The sequence below is a fragment of the Gopherus flavomarginatus genome, chromosome 2, assembly GCF_025201925.1.
Source record: "Gopherus flavomarginatus isolate rGopFla2 chromosome 2, rGopFla2.mat.asm, whole genome shotgun sequence".
Classification (NCBI taxonomy): domain Eukaryota; kingdom Metazoa; phylum Chordata; order Testudines; family Testudinidae; genus Gopherus; species Gopherus flavomarginatus.
Window position 1 is genome coordinate 271,952,215 of NC_066618.1, and position 18,776 is coordinate 271,970,990.

The following is an 18,776-nucleotide window of genomic DNA, read 5'->3' on the forward strand; positions in this document are numbered from 1 at the left end:
AGATAGCTTATTGAGAAACAAGGAAGAGGTTGCAAAACTCATTGATTTCCTTATGAAAGTGGGATGATTTTCATTTTTTTTTCCTGGGGTTCTATTCAGTTTTCAGCTTCTCACAAACACAGAACTGTAAAGTAAAAATTAGCTGGAGAGAACACAGTCAAACCAAACTCCTCGTTTGGTCTTGTTGAAACTATGCAAAGCAAAAGCAAAAAACAATCATGACTCCACATGAAAATATTTTATTAACTCAATTAAGTCCATGTAACAACATTATCTAGTGTCGACTTCACCTCAGGTAAATTTCATGTGTAAGTTTTGTATTTATTTTCACTTTTGAAATAATTTTGTTTCAATCAAACTTCTGTTAATTATTCATTATAAAACAACTAAAGCGTTTAGGATATGTTTTCCAAAGTGCACTCAATTGATGCAACTTTCTTTTTCTTTCTTCCTTCACATGCAAATGAGGTATGTTTCTAGTCCCACAAGTAACAAAGTCAAAAACTGAATGTATTATCATGCACCTGTATACACGAACAAAGTTTTACAATAGTCGGTCTTACTATACCCCAGAACATTTTGCCACAAGCTCAACTTTTATCTTTCAATAATCAATCACTTAGCTGCAAACAGAGGTATAGTACACACATTCTTACTCCCTGTATTGTAGTTTACGTCATGGAGAAGATGAGCAATTCTTACACTGCATGTATTGCTATCTTGTGGGATGAAAACAGTATCAATTCAAGGGGACAAAAAAATCTTGTGTTGTGCACAGATGAAGGACTGACTTTTGGAAATGTTTTTGGAGTATATGGTTACATGCTTAGTACTTAGTACCAGAGTGATAGAGCTCACTTGGAATAAAAATAAAATGTGCATAGCTTAGAGAATAGGATTCCAATATCAATGTATTGCATACTGGCTCATGCACTCCTGTCCCAAGCCTAGGTATGAATTAATTGCATATTAGGGGAGTTTCTACAGTATAAATATTACACACAGGTACAGTGTAGTTCGAACATTATCTTTAATTCAGATTAAGCCCTAGGTTTTTCAGGGCCTATGTGAAGAAACTCTTGTACAACCTGATCCACATTTCCAGACACCTATTATTGGGTGTGCTCAACAGCACTGTGACTGGTTAGTCAAATGAACATGTGTGGGATGAGTAAAGTCATATGCATTCAGACATGAGCATAGATCTGAAGCCACTATGATATAAAGCACACATGGTATTGAGCATGGAGCACAAAGCGATTTACAAAGGAATGAAAGCAAGCAATAAGCTAATCAGATACCATAACAGAACAGAAAAAGGTGCATTGTCTGATATAATGCATCGCTCGAAGCCCTGATTTCACACTTGTTATTCTGTGACAAATCATCTACACATTCACAAAAGGATAACTGGAGAGATGCCTCTACTATTAGAAAACTGGGTTTGAATGTATAGCAAGAAGGCCAGGGCTTTATAAAGCAGTGCACAGTCGACCAGGGAGCTTTGCAACCAGGGGCTGCTAACAGGGAGTTTTGCAAGGGATTTCTCCAGGTGAAGAAGGAGCAAATACAGCACCTTTGGGGTAAGTGGCTGTCTGCAGTGTGTGTTTGCATTTGAGGGTTACTTGCTGTGTGCTGAGATTGTGTTTGTCTGTCTGTTTGGTAGGTTGGTTGAAGGACCGTGTGCTGTGGCTGCCAGTTGGAAGCTGTGAACTTCAAAGTAAGGTTTGAAAGCTAGAAGCCTCTGTTAACTGGCTGAGCCTTAGTCAGTGGGCGGGGCTATCAAGAAGGCCAGGGCTTTATAAAGTGGTGCGCAAGCGACCAGGGGCTGTTAACGGAGTTTTGGAAAGGAGTTTGGAAGGTGAGTGGGAAAGGAGCAAGGTTCACTTGCTCTTTTTTAAAACCTATAAATTAAACTACATTCAAAACTTGATTTAAACAAAACTCTTTCATTAAGTAGGTAGCTTCAGGAGACAATGCAGGCAGAAGCCCAGCAGCAGAGTGGGGGCTATCCAGTTTATTGTGCGGAGTGCAGCATGTATGATCACCTGCCTTGTGGAGGGGTGGTGTATGTGTGCATTCGGTGCAAGGAACTCCTGGCCCTCAGAGACTGTGTACGGGCTTTGGAAGCCAGGGTGGTGGAACTGGAGGAGCTAAGGGAGGCAGAAAGGTATGTTGATGAGCCTTTCTGGGACACTGTAGAATTGTCCCAGCTCCAGTCAGACAGCCCCTGTACTGTTGAGGAGCGTGAAAGGCCCAGGGAAGCAGAGCAGTCAACGGGAACAGACGGAAACCTTCCCATAGTTGGGACCCTCCTTCCAGATGGCGTTAGGGTATCCTCTTGCACTGAGGTTACCTCTCTGGGGGAGGGAACTCCAGTCACGAGGAAAAGGCGGGTGTTAGTAATAGGAGATTCAATCATTAGAAACATAGATAGCTGGGTTTGTGATGACTGGGAGATCTGTATGGTGACTTGCCTGCCTGGTGCGAAGGTTCCAGATCTCTCGAGGCATCTGGATAGACTTATGTGTAGCATTGGAGAGGAGCTGGTGGTCGTGGTACATGTAGGTACCAATGACATAGGGAAAGGTGGGAGAGATGTCATGGAGGCCAAATTTAGGCTGATAGGGAAGAGACTGAAATCCAGGACCTCTATGGTGGCATTCTTAGAAATGCTCCCAGTTCCACGCACAGGGCTAGGTAGGCGGGAAGAGCTTCAGAGTCTCAATGAGTGGATGAGACGATGGTGTATTGAAGAGGGGTTTAGATTAATTAAGAAATGGGGAAACTTTTGGAATTGGGGGAGCCTTTACAGGAGAGATGGAGATGGGCTCCACCTAAACCAAAGTGGAACCAGACTGCTGGCACTTAACATTAAAAAGGTTGCAGAGCAGTTTTTAAACTAGGAGATGGGGGAAAGCCAACTGCTGCAGAGGAGCATGTGGATCGGACAGAGACTTCTCTTAGAGGAGAGTCTATTGATAGAGATTCTCTAGGTTATGGCCAGGAGCAGAGGATGGAAGAGGATAATGTGAGGGCCAGATCAGATGAGAAACATTCACATAAAGAATCGGACACATCAGAAAAGGGCAGAAAAATAAATAGTGACAAGTTTTTAAAGTGCTTGTACACAAATACTAGAAGTCTAAATAATAAGATAGGTGAACTAGAGTGCCTTGTGATAAAGGAGGATATTGACATAATAGGTATCACAGAAACCTGGTGGATTGAGGACAATCAACGGGACACAATCATTCTGGGGTACAAAATATATTGGAAGGACAGAACAGGTCATGCGAGGGAGGGGGGGAGTGGCACTATATGTGAATTAAAATGTAGAATCTAAGTAAAAATCTTAAGTGAATCCACATGTTCCATATAATCTCTATGGATAGTAATTTCATGCTCTAATAAGAATATAACATTAGGGATCTATTATCAACCACCTGACCAGGACAGTGATAGCGATGATGAAATGCTAAGGGAAATTAGAGAGGCTATCCACATTAAGAACTCAATAATAGTGGGGGATTTCAATTATCCCCATACTGACTGGAGCATGTTACCTCAGGATGAAATGCAGAGACAAAATTTCTCGATACTTTAAATGACTGCTTCATGGAGCAGCTGGTATGGGAACTCACAAGGGGAGATGCAACTCTTGATTTAGTCCTGAGTGGAGCGCAGGAGCTGGTCCAAGAGGTAACTATAACAGGATCACTTGGAAATAGTGACCATAATATAACAACATCCCTGTAGTGGAAAGAACATCTCAACAGCCCAACACTGTGGCATTTAACTTCAAAAAGGGGAACTATGCAAAAATGAGGGGGATAGTTAAACAGAAATTAAAAGGTACAGTGACTAGAGTGAAACCCCTGCAAGCTGCATGGACACTTTTTAAAGACACCATAATAGAGGCCCAACTTCAATGTATACCCCAAATTAAGAAACACAGTAAAAGAACTAAATAAGAGCCACCGTGGATTAACAACCATGTAAAAGAAACAGTGAAAGATAAAAAGGCACCTTTTAAAAAGTGGAAGTCAAATCCTAGTGAGGTGAATAGAAAGGCACATAAACACTGCCAAATTAAGTGTAAAAATGTAATAAGAAAAGTCAAAGAGGAGTTTGAAGAATGGCTAGCCAAAAACTCAAAAGGTAATAACAACATGCTTTTTAAGTACATCAGAAGCAGAGAGCCTGATAAAAAATCAGTGAGGCACCTGGATGATCAAGATACAACCAGAGCATTTAAAGACAATAAAGTCATTGCGGAGAAACTAAATGGATTCTTTGCTTCAGTCTTCACAGCTGAGGATGTTAGGGAAATTCCCAAACCTGAGCCAGTTTTTGTAGGTGACAAATCTGAGGAACTGTCACAGACTGAAGTGTCACTAGGTTTTGGAATTAATTGATAAACTTAATATTAACAAGTCACCGGGACCAGATGGCATTCACCCAAGAGTTCTGAAAGAACTCAAATGTGAAGTTGTGGAACTATTAACTACGGTTTGTAACCTGTCCTTTAAATCGGCTTCTGTACCCAGTGACTGGAAGATAGCTAATGTAATGCTAATATTAAAAAGGGCTTTAGAGGTGATCCACGCAATTACAAACCAGTATGTTTAACATCAGTACTGGGCAAATTAGTTGAAACAATAGTAAAGAATAAAATTGCCGGATAAATAGAGGAACATAAATTGTTGGGCAAAAGTCAACATGGTTTCTGTAAAGGGAAATCATGTCTTACTAATCTATTTGAGTTCTCTGAAGAGGTCAACAAACATGTGGACAAGGGGGATCCAGTGGACGCAGTATACTTAGATTTCCAGAAAGCGTTTGACAAGGTCCCTCACCAAAGGCTCTTACATGAATTAAGTTGTCATGGGATAAAATGAAAGGTCATTTCATGGATTTAGAACTCGTTAAAAGACAGGGAACAAAGGGTAGGAATTAATGGTAAATTCTCAGAATGAAGAGTGGTAACTAGTGGTGTTCCCCAAAGGTCAGTCCTAGGACCAATCCTATTCAACTTATTCATAAATGATCTGGAGAAAGGGGTAAATAGTGAGGTGGCAAAGTCTGCAGATGATACTAAACTGCTCAAGATAGTTAAGACCAAAGCAGACTGTGAAGAACTTCAAAAAGAGCTCACAAAACTAAGTGAATGGGCAACAAAATGGCAAATGAAATTTAATGTGGATAAATGTAAAGTAATGCACATTGGAAAAAATAACCCCAACTATACATACAATACGATGGGGGCAAATTTAGCTACAACTAATCAGGAAAAAGATCTTGGAGTCATTGTGGATAGTTCTCTGAAGATGTCCATGCAGTGTGCAGAGGCAGTCAAAAAAAATGGATCTTAGGAGATGGACAGAGAATAAGACTGATAATATATTATTGCCCTTATATATATTGATGGTATGCCCACATCTTGAATACTGCATACAGATGTGGTCTCCTCATCTCAAAAAAGATATACTCGCACTAGAAAAGGTTCAGAGAAAGGCAACTAAAATTACTAGGGGGTTCAAACCCCCCTAATCTCCATGAGGAGAGATTAAAGAGGCTAGGACTTTTCAGCCTGAAAAAGAGGAGACTAAAGGGGGATATGATAGAGGTATATAAAATCATGAGTGATGTGGAGAAAGTAGATAAGGAAAAGTTATTTACTTATTCCCATAATACAAGAACTAGGGGCCAACAAATGAAATTAATGGGCAGCAGGTTTAAAACAAATAAAAGGAAGTTCTTCACACAGCGGACAGTCAACTTGTGGAACTCCTTGCCTGAGGAGGTTGTGAAGGCTAGGACTATAAGAGCATTTAAAAGAGAACTGGATAAATTCATGGAGGTTAAGTCCATTAATGGCTATTAGCCAGGATGGTAAGGAAGGGTGTCCCTAGCCTCTGTTTGTCAGAAGGTGGAGATGGATGGCAGGAGAGAGATCACTTGATCATTGCCTGTTAGGCCCACTCCCTCTGGGGCACCTGGCATTGGCCACTGTCGGTAGACAGGATACTGGGCTAGATGGATCTTTGGTCTGACACAGTACAGCCATTCTTATGCTCTATGTTCTTATCATGTTACAGTATATTTGTGACACAAGACAGTTCATGTGACTCTTTGTTATTCCTTTCACCTATGACCAAATGTAATAGTCCAGATTTTGTGCTGAGGTCTGCTTGGAGAGTGAGGTTGGGGAAGGCTGTCAGAGAGCCAGTTACAGTTCTCTCATTCTCAAGGCACAGGTGCTCTTGACTGCATTAATTTATGCTACCTGGAGATGGGACCATATGCTTGCTAAGAACTGGTGAAGAGGAACTACATTCTGCCTCATCCCTTTTTCTCCCACCCCTAAATTACCCTATCTCATGGCATGTCGCTTATGCTGGAGAGAGAGTGCAGAAGTTCCTATGAAGCCAGCTGTAGTGGCTTTAGATCATGTGAGTGCTCCTCCATCCTCAGAGAATTTGCAGCCAGATTCTTGATCCTTTGCATGGCTCATACAATGCCAAGTGGCTGGAGGGAATAAGGCCTTATATGCTTAGGAAACAAAATTTTGTTGTTATGATGGAAGATTAATAAGTTTGAACAAACATTGTTTAGCCAACAAAAGCAGCAAGTGATCTCTACAGTAGTTCACGCCAATTTTACAAATATTACCAGTTTTAATAGCATTCCCCAATTTAAAGTAGAGGGAATGACTCTGAAAGCTGCAAGATCTGTAAATACAGAGTGAAGTTTTTAAGCATGCCCATTGTACTCAGATTACTGAAGTCTACTTTATATATAAAGACATATATCACACAAGAGTTTCACTTCTGGATCATGCAATTGCCAGTGATCAAGCTGGGAAGTCTACACACAAAATTTTAAGACATTGGCTCCAGCAGAGTGTGTCTTGCACTGGCCCCTATAATGGGACCAAAGTACCATTAGTGCTCCAGCTGCTAGTTTCTTTTTATTCACTGTATTATTTTTTCTGCTACTAGAATTCTCTTATAAGCATGGAGAAACTTTAAGAAAGACACTATAGATTGCAGTAGGGTGCGTTTTTAGTAAAGTCCATAATTTCTATACTATAATAGTACCCCCTATAGCACACACAAAAGTATGTTTTATTCTAGATAAACCTAAGTTTGAGAGACAAACCAGAAAATCATGACATTTAAAAGTTAAGATAAATAATTTCCCTGCATTGTTTAGTCATGGTAAAAAACATTCAATGGAAAACACCACGTTACATATCAACCTATAATCATTGCAAAGGTAATTGTTATCGATTCAATATGGAACATAATTAAATGCCAGATCATATTTTGGATAACCAAAAATCACATTTGTTTTTTACTGCTTCCTATTTAGAAGCTCAATAGTGTATTACACTTGATTATTATTATTGATAATTATTCATTAATTATTATTATTATTATTTGCATAATTTATTCTTCAGACTTTCTTAAAATACCCCCCTCAATATGCTGCTATTCCTCCTGATTATGCTAAATTCACAAGACAAAAAATAGGAGTTTTTATGGTACAAAAATCATTTTAAAAAAATAGTAATGAGAAACAAATTGTTACAACAGAGTGTGTTGTACTTAGAAACGACTTTTATCTCTACAGTTAACCAAATACCACCCACTCCTCCTTTCTCACAGCCCATTTTCTTCTTATCTTAATACAGGTACTAACTGTTTTGATAAAGTGTTTAAATAACCCCCAACTCTTCATCTAGGGAAACTACAAAATACATGACATACTATCAAACGATTTCATTGTCATCTCATCTTCTATTTTAAGCCCTTCCATATTTGAACACATCCTTGAAATGTTTACAGATATGCAACTGTCTTCTACTGAAAATTTAAAGCATATACCTATTGTTATAGCATGCCTTAGGAAATAGAGTCTTATGGTAGTACTGTAGATTCTACATGTTTTCAGTACCATAGGATTGGAGAAAGTTAAGATGCAATTGGTGTTGACTGAACAGTATGACATAAGCATAGAGCCAAGACTATAAATATTTGGAGGGAAAATTCATTATATTTATCCATTCTACAACTCTTTACTCTTCTTCATCTTATCACTAAACTGAATTATACTATCTTATTTCATTCAACATATGTGATATTTCTATCAGGCATCCTCTTTCTTCCTCAGTACTTGTAAAAGGTGTTAGATAGACATAACTGGAAACAGAATTTCTCTATTTGTCTGGAAAGGATGAATAAGGACACATTTTCTGCCATTTCCCCAAAAACCTGATCTAGCAGGATACATCTTTAATGGGAGAAAGGTAGTTGCTTCTCTTCGCCTCTTCAAAACTGGGTGTCTGTTAAGATTTGCAGGAACTGTTTGCAAGGAATTTGATTTGGAACTTCCATTAACTACTAATTAGACATCAAATCAGAATGTGATGATAATTTCAGTCACTAGCAGCCTTGCCCAGATTTGATTTAATGACTCAGAAATCAATAATAGTCTGAGCTATCTAGTCCCCAGTTCAATGACTGGACATAATGTTGTGTTGGGTAGAACCTTGATACAATATTCTGTCATTCAGCTTCACTTTTGTTTTGCCCAAATTGTCATTCTATCTTCCACACAGTGAAATCATTTCCTTACTCTTACGGTAGCATGTAGGGAGAAAGACATTCTAAGCCAACAAGGGAGAGTTCTTCTGTCAGTTTAATAACTCCACATCCACGAGAGGCAGTAGCTATTTAAGCAGGAGGAGCTCTCACGCTGACGTAGTGCTGTCTACAAAGGGGTGGATTTTTCACATCCCTGAGTGAAGTAGTTTTACTAAAGTAAGTATATAAAGTCTACCAAGCTTTAGTTATATTTCTGCATCACATTTTATCTCTCTGCCTCCCAACCAATCTTTCTCCTGATCTTTCTTTTCAATAGTGTGGTATACCAGAAGCTTTCCATCCTGTATATTAAGCCTTTGTAGATTAACCCTTTCGAAATGACAGTCTGGACCTATAAATAGAATGCTTCCGCCAATGCGCACAGGCAGAAATTCTGGAAAAACAACATCGCTTGCCTCATAACCTAAGTCATCCAGAATGCAATGCCATCCACAGCCTCAGAAACAACCCTGACATTATAATCAAAGAGGCTGATAAAAGAGGTGTGGTTGTCATCATGAATAGGTCTGACTCCCAAAAGGAGGCTGCCAGACAACTCTCCAATATCAAATTCTACAGGCCACTTCCCCCTGATCCCACTGAGGAATATACTAAGAAACTGCACCATCTACTCAGGAGACTCCCTACACTAACACAGGAACAAATCAACACAATCTTAGAGCTCCAACTAGGGTTATTCTATCTACTACTCGTGATCCATAAACCTGAAAATCCTGGATGCCCCATCATCCCTGGAATTGGCACTCTCACTGAAGGACTGTTCGGATATGTAGACTCTCTGCTCAGACCATAAAGCACCAGCACTCCCAGCTATCTCCGTGACACCACTGATTTCCTAAGAAAACTACAATGCATTGGTGATCTTCCAGAAAACACAATCCTAGCCACCATGGATGTGAAGGCTCTCTACACAAACATCCCACACACAGGAATACAACCTGTTAGGAAGAGTATCCCTGATGATGCCACAGCACAACTGGTTGCTGAGCTCTGTGACTTTATCCTCACACACAATTATTTCAAATTTGGTGACAATATATACCTCCAGATGAGTGGCACTGCTACGGCCACCCGTATGGTCCCACAATATGCCAACATTTTTATGGCGGACCTGGAAAAACATTTCCTCAGCTCTCTTCCACTCACCCCCCCTCTCTACCTATGCTACATTGATGACATCTTCATCATCTGGACCCATGAGAAGGAGACTCTAGAAGAATTCCACCATGATTTCAACAGCTTCCACCCCACCATCATCCTCAGCATGGACCAATCTACACAGGAGGTCCACTTCCTAGTACGGTACCAATAAGTGACAGTCACTTTAACACCACTCTATATCGAAAACCCATTGACCACTATACCTACCTTCATGCTTCCAGCTTCCATCCCGGACAAACCACACAATCCATCGTCCACAGCCAAGCGCTGAGGTATAACTGTATTTGCTCCAACCCCTCAGACAGAGACCAACACCTACAAAATCTTCACCAAGCATTCTCACACCTATGATACCCACATGAGGAAATAAAGAAACAAATCAACAGAGCCAGATGTGTACCCAGAAACCTCCTGGTGCAAGACAAGCCAAAGAAAGAAACCAACAGAACACCACTGGCCATCACCTACAGTCCTCAGCTAAAACCTCTCCAATGCATCATCAGTAATTTCCAACTCATCCTGGACAACAATCCCTTGCTTTCACAGGCCTTGGGAGGCAGGCCAGTCCTCACCCACAGACAATCTGCCAATCTTAATCATATTCTCACCAGCAACCACACTGTAACGAGTAACTCTAACTCAGGAACCAATCCATGCAACAAACCTCAATGCCAACTCTGCCCACATATTTACACCAGCGACACCATCACAGGACCTAACCAGATCAGCCACATTATCACCAGTTCATTCACTTGCACGTCCACCAATGTAATATACACCATCATGTGCCAGCAATGCCCCTCTATTATGTACATTGGCCAAACTGGAAAATCCATACTTAAGGAGGATAAATGGGCACAAGTCAGATATTAAGAATGGCAATATACAAAAAACTGTAGGAGAACACTTCAGCCTCCTTAGACACACAATAGCAGATTTAAAGGTAGCCATTCTGCAGCAAAAAAAACCTTCAGGACCAGACTCCAAAGAGAAACTGCTGAACTTCAGTATCAGAGGGGTAGCCGTGTTAGTCTGAATCTGTAAAAGCAACAAAGAGTCCTGTGGCACCTTATAGACTAACAGACGTCATGCATCCAATGAAGTGGGTATTCACCCACGAAAGCTCATGCTCCAAAACGTCTGTTAGTCTATAAGGTGCCACAGAACTCTTTGTTGCTTTTGCTGAACTTCAGTTCATTTGCAAATTTGACACCATCAGCTCAGGATTACACAAAGTCTATGAATGGCTAGCCAACTACAAAAGCAGTTTCTCCTCCCTAGGTGTTCACACCTCAACTGCTAGAAGAGGGCCTCATCCTCCCTGATTGAACTAACCTTGTTATCTCTAGACTGATTCTTGCCTGCATATTTATACTTGCCTCTGGAAATTTCCACCACATATGTCTGACGAAGTGGGTATTCACCCACGAAAGCTTATGCTCCAATACTTCTGTTAGTCCATAAGGTGCCATAGAGCTCTTTGTCACTATTAACCCTTTGGTTATCAGACACCGCAAAATCAATCTTTCATGTGACCAACTCCAATCAAGTTAAAGGCAGAAATCCTCACTCTCTGCAGCCACTTTATGTCATATACAGGCCTTGGGTGGTATAAAGGGGCCCTAAAAGGCCTGGATCCAGCTTTCAGAGGATTCCTCTGGTGTAGAAACTGCAGAAGATAGCTGTAAGGTTGCCCACTGTGGACCTCTTCACAAACCCTTACATAGAGGTCATGTTGGGGGTGGGGCTGCTGGGCACAGAACTGCAGAAAGTCTGGGCAGTGCTGCAACTGATAGGTAGGTAGAGATAGGCTGCTGTAAATCAGACGGGGCCCCATAAGTGACTATTATACACTTGGGACTACAGAGCTGCCCAGGACTGGGAGGTTCAATAGCGACTTAATGACACCATAGCCCTCCCCTCATCATCTTGCATTGTCAGTTCTATGCTGTGTGTCCTTGATGTTCAACAAAAATCACTACCAAAAAGTCATACTAACATGCATAAGTGCTAAATTTGGACCTTTAATTTGAGAATAACATATCTATATTATGTCAGCATTTATAATGGATTAAAAATAAATCACTAATATTTTTTAAAAAGATGTTATTTTTACAAATTTTGTGACCTATATATGTATGAATACATGAACTACAGATCAAAATGCATGACAGAAAATACTGATTGTGAAAATTTTAACCAGCACTAGCAGCTTACAATAGTTTTATTTTAAGTGCACTGTATATATTTTCAACATATAAGTAATTACAAAATCCATCCAAAGAGAAAAATAGTGCAGAAGCAATTACAAGTATGAAAGAAACAGTTAAAAAATGAGACATCCTACTTACCAAATTCCTTGGGAACAGCAATAGAGTAAACACAGTTGTGTCCAACACTGTAGTTTTTTGGGTAATTTGGTGATAATACTGTGCCTTCAGAGCCTGTTGACCGGCTCCCACATGGTGCTAGAAAGCATAAATGTATAGTATTGAATTATGTAACATTCAAAGGATGATCAACTTAAATGTGTCTAACACTGATTTAATTTGCTGCATGCTGTTATAGTGTACTGCAGTAAATTACCTTAATGTTTACACTAGATTTAATTTGTGTATTATGGGCCCACACCTGGGAGAATGAGTGCCTTCAACTCCCTTATAAGTCAGTTGTATTGAGAGCTCTCTGCTGTTTGAATCATCATGTTTCTATATCATTTATCAACAGCCTTAAGATAGCGCTATGCAGCGTGCTGTTATTCATTCCACTGAACGCAATTATTCATTTCTCAGATATTTGACAATGTCTTAAAGGGGAGGTTTATGCAGTCCTTACATCAGTGAGCATTTATTCCAATAATCCCACAACGCAAAAACAAAGTATAGAACAATTCAGATTATTTATCAAGGAGTAAAGTTGAGACTTGACTTGATATTGACTGCAATGGAGCTACACTGATTCACATTAGTTGAGAGGCTGGTCCCTTGTTTCCAAATATATCTTACTAATAACATTAATATTTAAACACAATAACAAGACGCTAATCAACTTATATTTGCAGTATCGATGTAGATTTCTAAAAGTGGCAATACAAGTTTTCATTTAATATACGTAATTCATATTTGTCAAGTCAGAGATAAATTATCAAAATGCTATGTAAACAGAGTTTCAGAAGCAATTATATAAAACAATAAAATCCACTATGAAGTAATGTCCTTTGTATATTTCAAGCAGTTTACCTAGGGCCTGCTTCTCAAATATGTAGAAAATAAAGTCCGCTTTAAACTAGTCTAACTGGGATTGTACACTTAACAAACCATTGCATCTTTTCTTTAAAAGAAACTTCTAATGACTCTGCAAAATACAGATTATGTGCCTTTTTAAGGTAGAGTTTACCAAATATTGAAAATACTAATGCTATTTATTTTTGTGGTAGGTTGTCAAAGCATAGTAATCTCTTTTGCATTCTGATATTTAAGAACAACAAATCCTGACTTCCATGACCCTTTCTTTTCAAAGTGTCTAATTCTTTTTCTACTGTAAAATTAAATATGAGGTGCAGAACAAAATTCATCATTCAAAATAAATGAGCATGAATGTATTATTCCAACTTCCATTCCTTGAAATTTATTAGTTTAGCTCCCATTAGTTTATTTTAAATTATTATAAGCTTAGCTCTCACACAATTTTAAGGATGAGAATTCACCTTGTAATAGTGAACTCTGTAATCCATGCCTCCATGAGATATACTGTGGAGTTTTTTTAGTAAATTGACCCTAACTTGGATATCCTTGAAGTTGATTCAGACTCTGAGGTACAATAGTTGCAGAACATGGCAGCCAAAGAGCTTGGCTACACTTGCAGATGTAGAGCACTATGCGTTAAACCCACCTTCATAGAGTGCAGCAGGGAAAGCGCTGCAATCTGTCCACACTGACAGCTTCAAGCGCACGGGCGTGGCCATATTTGCACCACTTGCAGCAGCATTGGGAGTGGTGCATTATGGGCAGCTATCCCAGCATGCGACTGCAATGTGCTTTTCAAATGAGGGTGGGGGAGTGTGACAGGGAGTGTGCTGTGTGTAGGTGTGGGGAGAGACTGTGGGTTTTTGGGGGGCTGAGAGTGTGTCAGCATGCTGTCTTATAAGTTCAGATCCCCCTTCCCTCCTCCCCCGCCTCTCTCTCATTCACGCAAAGCACACAGTAAATGGAATTTTACAGAGTAAATGGAGCTTTGAAAGGGCATTTCTGCATTCCTGCAGCCAATTTCACAATAATGACAAGAGTGGCCACTTTACTTAAGGGGATTATGAGATGCTTTTGGAGGCTTATCACAGTTCAGTAATGCAACACCTCATTCACACTGGTGTTGTGGCACTCCAGTGGGGTCCCTAATGTCCCATCTCCAGCTGTTGAGGATATTTGCAACTAGCAGACACAGATGGGCAGGGGCGGCTCCAGGCACCAGCACGCCAAGCACATACCTGGGGCGGCAAGCCACAAGGGGCGCTCTGCCGGTCGCCGCGACGGCAACAGGCAGGTTTCCTTCAGTGGTATGCCTGTGGAGGGTCCGCTGTTCCTGCAGCTTCGGCGAACCTCCCACAGGCAAGCCGCCGAAGGCAGCCTGCCTGCCCTGCGTGGGGCAGCAAAATATCTAGAGCCGCCCCTGCGGATGGGCCACATACAAGTGCAGGCAATCTCATCATATCATCCCCTCCATAAATTTATCAAGCTCAATCTTGAAAACTGTTTTTTGCTCCCACTACTCCCCTTGGAAGACTGTTCTACTCTTCTGATGGTTAGAAACCTTTGTCTAATTTCAAGCCTAAACTTGTTGACAGCCAGTTCTGTTATTACACATATTCAAATAAAGAAGGTGTTTGTCTACAGAACTGTCCCTAATAGGTAACAAAGTATAATATTTCTCATTCAAATAAACTTTCTTTTAAAGTATGAATTATTTCAAGAATTTTAAAGACAAATTTACTGCAAGTATGTCATGTATCTTTTGAATTCATTTTACAGTAATTTGCATCTCATAAATTAGTGATATTAGTATCTAGTCAAGTAACCTAATGGGGAATTGAGAGTTGTATATCCTTGGACAGATGACTAGAGAGCAGTACAAAAATATATTTTGAGCATGCACGGGTGTAATCAGGAAGGCTAAAGCACGATTGGAGTTGAAGCAAGAAGGAATGTGAAAGTTAACAAGAAGGGTTTCTACAGATATGTTAGCAACAAGAAGAAGGTCAGGGAAAGTGTGAGGGTCTTACTGAATGGGGGAGGCAACCTAGTGACAGATGATGTGGAAAAAGCTGATGTACTCAATGCTTTCTTTGCCTCGGTCTTCACAGAGAAGGTCAGCTCCTACACTACTGCATTAGGCAACACAGTATGGGGAGGAGGTGAGCAGCCCTCAGTGGTGAAAGAATAGGTTAAGGACTTTTTAGAAAAGCTGGACATGCACATGTCCATGGGTCCAGATCTAATGCATCCGAGGGTGCTGAGGGAGTTGGCTGATGTGACTGCAGAGCATCCACCTTGCACTTCTTCTCTGCATGGGGCTTTTCTATCATGCTCTACCTCATTAGTGGGCAACCTGTGGCCCATCAAGGTAATCTGATTGTGAATATTTTGCTGATGTTGACTGTACACACGCACAGGCACCCGCAGCTCCCAGTGGCTGCAGTTCACTGTTCCTGGTCAATGGGATTTGTGAGAAGTGGCAGGCTGCAGACCGTGCTAACTGCCACTTCTGCAGCTCACATTGGCTGGGAATGGTGAATCGCAGCCACTGGGAGCTGCAGGCGGCCGTGCATGTGGACTATCAATGTAAAAAAACTGTCTCACAGCCCTCCAGTGGATTACCCTGATGGACTGCGTACCCATCGCTGCTCTACTTTATGTCCGTAACTTACCTTGATTAAGAGATGTGAAGAACAAATACACAGGCACAAAACAGAGTAGAGTTCTTCCTAAGAACTGATTATTTTTTTCAGTTGAGTTTTTGTTTTTCCTCTTGAAACTGATACTTTTTAGTTCCGAGTATTGCCTGGAGATTACTACTTTCTAATACCTTTAGCAAGAGATCTAATAGTATTTCACTCTAATTACAGAATCTAAACACCATAGTGCACCATCCACTTTTAAGCAGCATTTCCCACTGGATGGTGTAAGATGCCTTTATATCATGCAGACATATTTGATTAAACAACTGCAAGTATAATAAATTAATAATTAATAACAATAATAGTAATTAATAAAAAGTAATACTTCATAAACACTGCTAAGAAGAAAGACCAGATGACTCAGGAGAAACCTAAAGCGGTAATGATTTGTTCATTAATAGGTCACTGGTTAAACCCAATCTAGTGTAGAAAAGTAATTGATATCTGAAGGCTCTTTAGATACCGACGTCATATGATTAAACTGAAGAGATACATTTCTTGATAACATTATACTTTTGTAAGACACTTAAATGCTACAATTAAATAATAGAGAGAGAAGACAGGTAATCTTGTTTTTGTTTTTTCCATGACACTTTGGTGTCCTCTATGTACTTTGTTCATATTATGCCTGTGTCAGTGTATTGTTTACCTGTGTTATTTATCTGTATGGCCAGAATAATATTTCCATTTACCAAGATCACCTCATTTATTCTGTCAAAGACAGTGAGACAATGATTAGACAGCTACTTGAGTGATGTCAAATTAAATTAAAACTGTGGGATCAAAATTAATGTATTCTTGTAAATATGTCAGGACTATAAACAAATTTGAAGATAATACATTAATATTCTCCTTGTGTCCCACAGGCACCTTAAAAACACAATGTTTTTAATTCAATCCAAGTCTATTAAATGGGTTTCTTTGTTTCTGCCCTCTTCACTACATGATGCAGCTGTCACCTAAACCAAAAACAACTCGTTGAATTACTATGTAATTTAAATAAATTTATCTGCTTTAGTCTTCCATGCTTATGATTTAATTTTAATATCAAAATGTTCTGTTTTAAAATGTATTGCTTTCCTACGAGCATATCTGATGACAGTACAGAGTAGCAAAAACAATTTTGATGGAAAGGTTTCTTCCATATGACTCCGTATGGTCTAGATCAGTGATTCTCAAATTTTTGTCCTGGTGATCCCTTTCACATAGCAAGCCTCTGAGAGTGACGCCCCTTATAAAATTAAAAAAAGGTTTTAATATATATATTTAACACCATTATAAATGTTGGAGGTAAAGTGGGGCTTGGGGTGGGGGCTGATAGCTTGTGACCCTCCATGTAATAACCACACAACCCCCGAGGGATCCCGACCCCCAGTTTAAGAACTCCTGTTCTAGGTAATAAATGTTATACTTAGCAATATATTAAAGAAAATGTAGACCTCATATTTAGACAAAAGTTGAGATATATAAATTAATAAAAATGATTTTTCTTTGTTATTTATAGATGTTGCAGATGTCCTAATTTTAAGGGGTTTGATTTTTTTTAAACTATTAAAAAAGAACAAGTATGGTGACATTTATACTCATGTAAGAAATGAAAAATTTATCATGCAAAGGAAAACTTAACATATGAAAAAGATAAAATAATCACATTTTCTCCTTCTAATTCCCATTATTACCAAATTACCTATACATTAGCTACTGGAAGATAACTTGGAGATGACTAGTGCTGTATAAAGGCTTAAAGAAAAGTGTAAGGGTGGTAAGCACATCACAAACAGTTTTGAGGTAGGAAGTAAGAAATATAAAGTAAGCAATCTTCCTTATAAAGACTTGTTAATGATCAATATGTAGGGCTGTCAAACAATTTAAAAACTTAAATGCAATTAATTGTGAGTTTAAAAATAGTTGTGATTAATCACCGTTTTAATTGCACTGTTAAACACTAATAGAATACCATTCATTTAACTATTTTGGATGTTTTCTACATTTTCAAATATATTGATTTTAATTACAACACACCCTTACTTCTGCAGTGCTGCTGGGACTCCTGGTGCCTGGCTCTCTGGTCACTCCTAGCTCAGCAGGGGCTCCATTTCAGATTTTGATTTTGTGTGAGAGAGTGCGTGTGTTGTAGGGGAAGTGTGCGGGCACATGTGCATGTTGGAGAGACGTGTGTGTGAGAGACAAGGAAGAGTGTGTGTGTGTGTGTGTGTGCACACACGCACGCGCATGCGCTGGGGGAAAACTGTCTATTTAAGCAGAGTACTCAGGAGCCTGAATGCGTTTTCAACCATCAGCAGCCGTTGCTGGCAGCACTCATTCCTAAACCACCAGCAGCAGCAGCAGCAGACAGGTTCCTCCAGGGGAAGGGGGACACCCCAACATTAGCCCTTCTGTTCCCCATGTCCCTGCTCTGCACAGCAGACAAGGGGCAGTCTCCTGTTCCCAAGCAGCTTGACCAGGGCGGCTCCATGGGCAGGAGAGGAGGCAGGAGCAGCAGTGGAGCAGGGTGGTGGGAAGAGGGGCACCTCTGACCTAGAGGCACACAGCGGTGCCCCTCCCCCGAGCACAGCACCCTCGATGGTGGACATCTCACCCCACCCCTAAGGCCGACACTGTCCAGTGGGAAGGGGATGGTTCAGGCCGCTACTCAGTCCTGTCTCCAGAGGTATGCAATTAACACTAGTTAAAAAAAAACGTTAATTTATTTTGAGTTCATCACGTGTTAACTGTGATTAATTGACAGCCCTATCAGTATGTGATTTTTAATATATTTTTTTCAATTTTCCACAAGATCAAATGATAGAAATCAAGCATACCAAATTTCAAAAGGCTTCAAAAGGCTTAAAAAGCCCAATCACCTGAACATAATCACATTAGTGATCATAGTGCATTTCCCTCATTACAATCTATTCTCTATTTAATGACCTCTGGGAAGGAATTATTGTCTTTTGTTCTGGAGTGATATTTAAAATGTGCCTCTACCATAA

At 39.9% G+C, this 18,776-nt stretch overlaps 1 protein-coding gene across 4 annotated transcripts in view; it reads right to left on the bottom strand.

Annotated features, from left to right (window-relative positions):
- CSMD3 (CUB and Sushi multiple domains 3) overlaps positions 1-18,776 on the bottom strand; it is a 1,198,342-nt gene that overhangs the window by 250,411 nt on the left and 929,155 nt on the right. For all 4 annotated transcript variants that reach the window (XM_050940462.1, XM_050940461.1, XM_050940464.1 and 1 more), the window contains one exon: positions 12,185-12,301. In XM_050940462.1, coding sequence (XP_050796419.1) covers positions 12,185-12,301 — 117 coding nt within the window. The remainder of the gene's footprint in view (positions 1-12,184; positions 12,302-18,776) is intronic.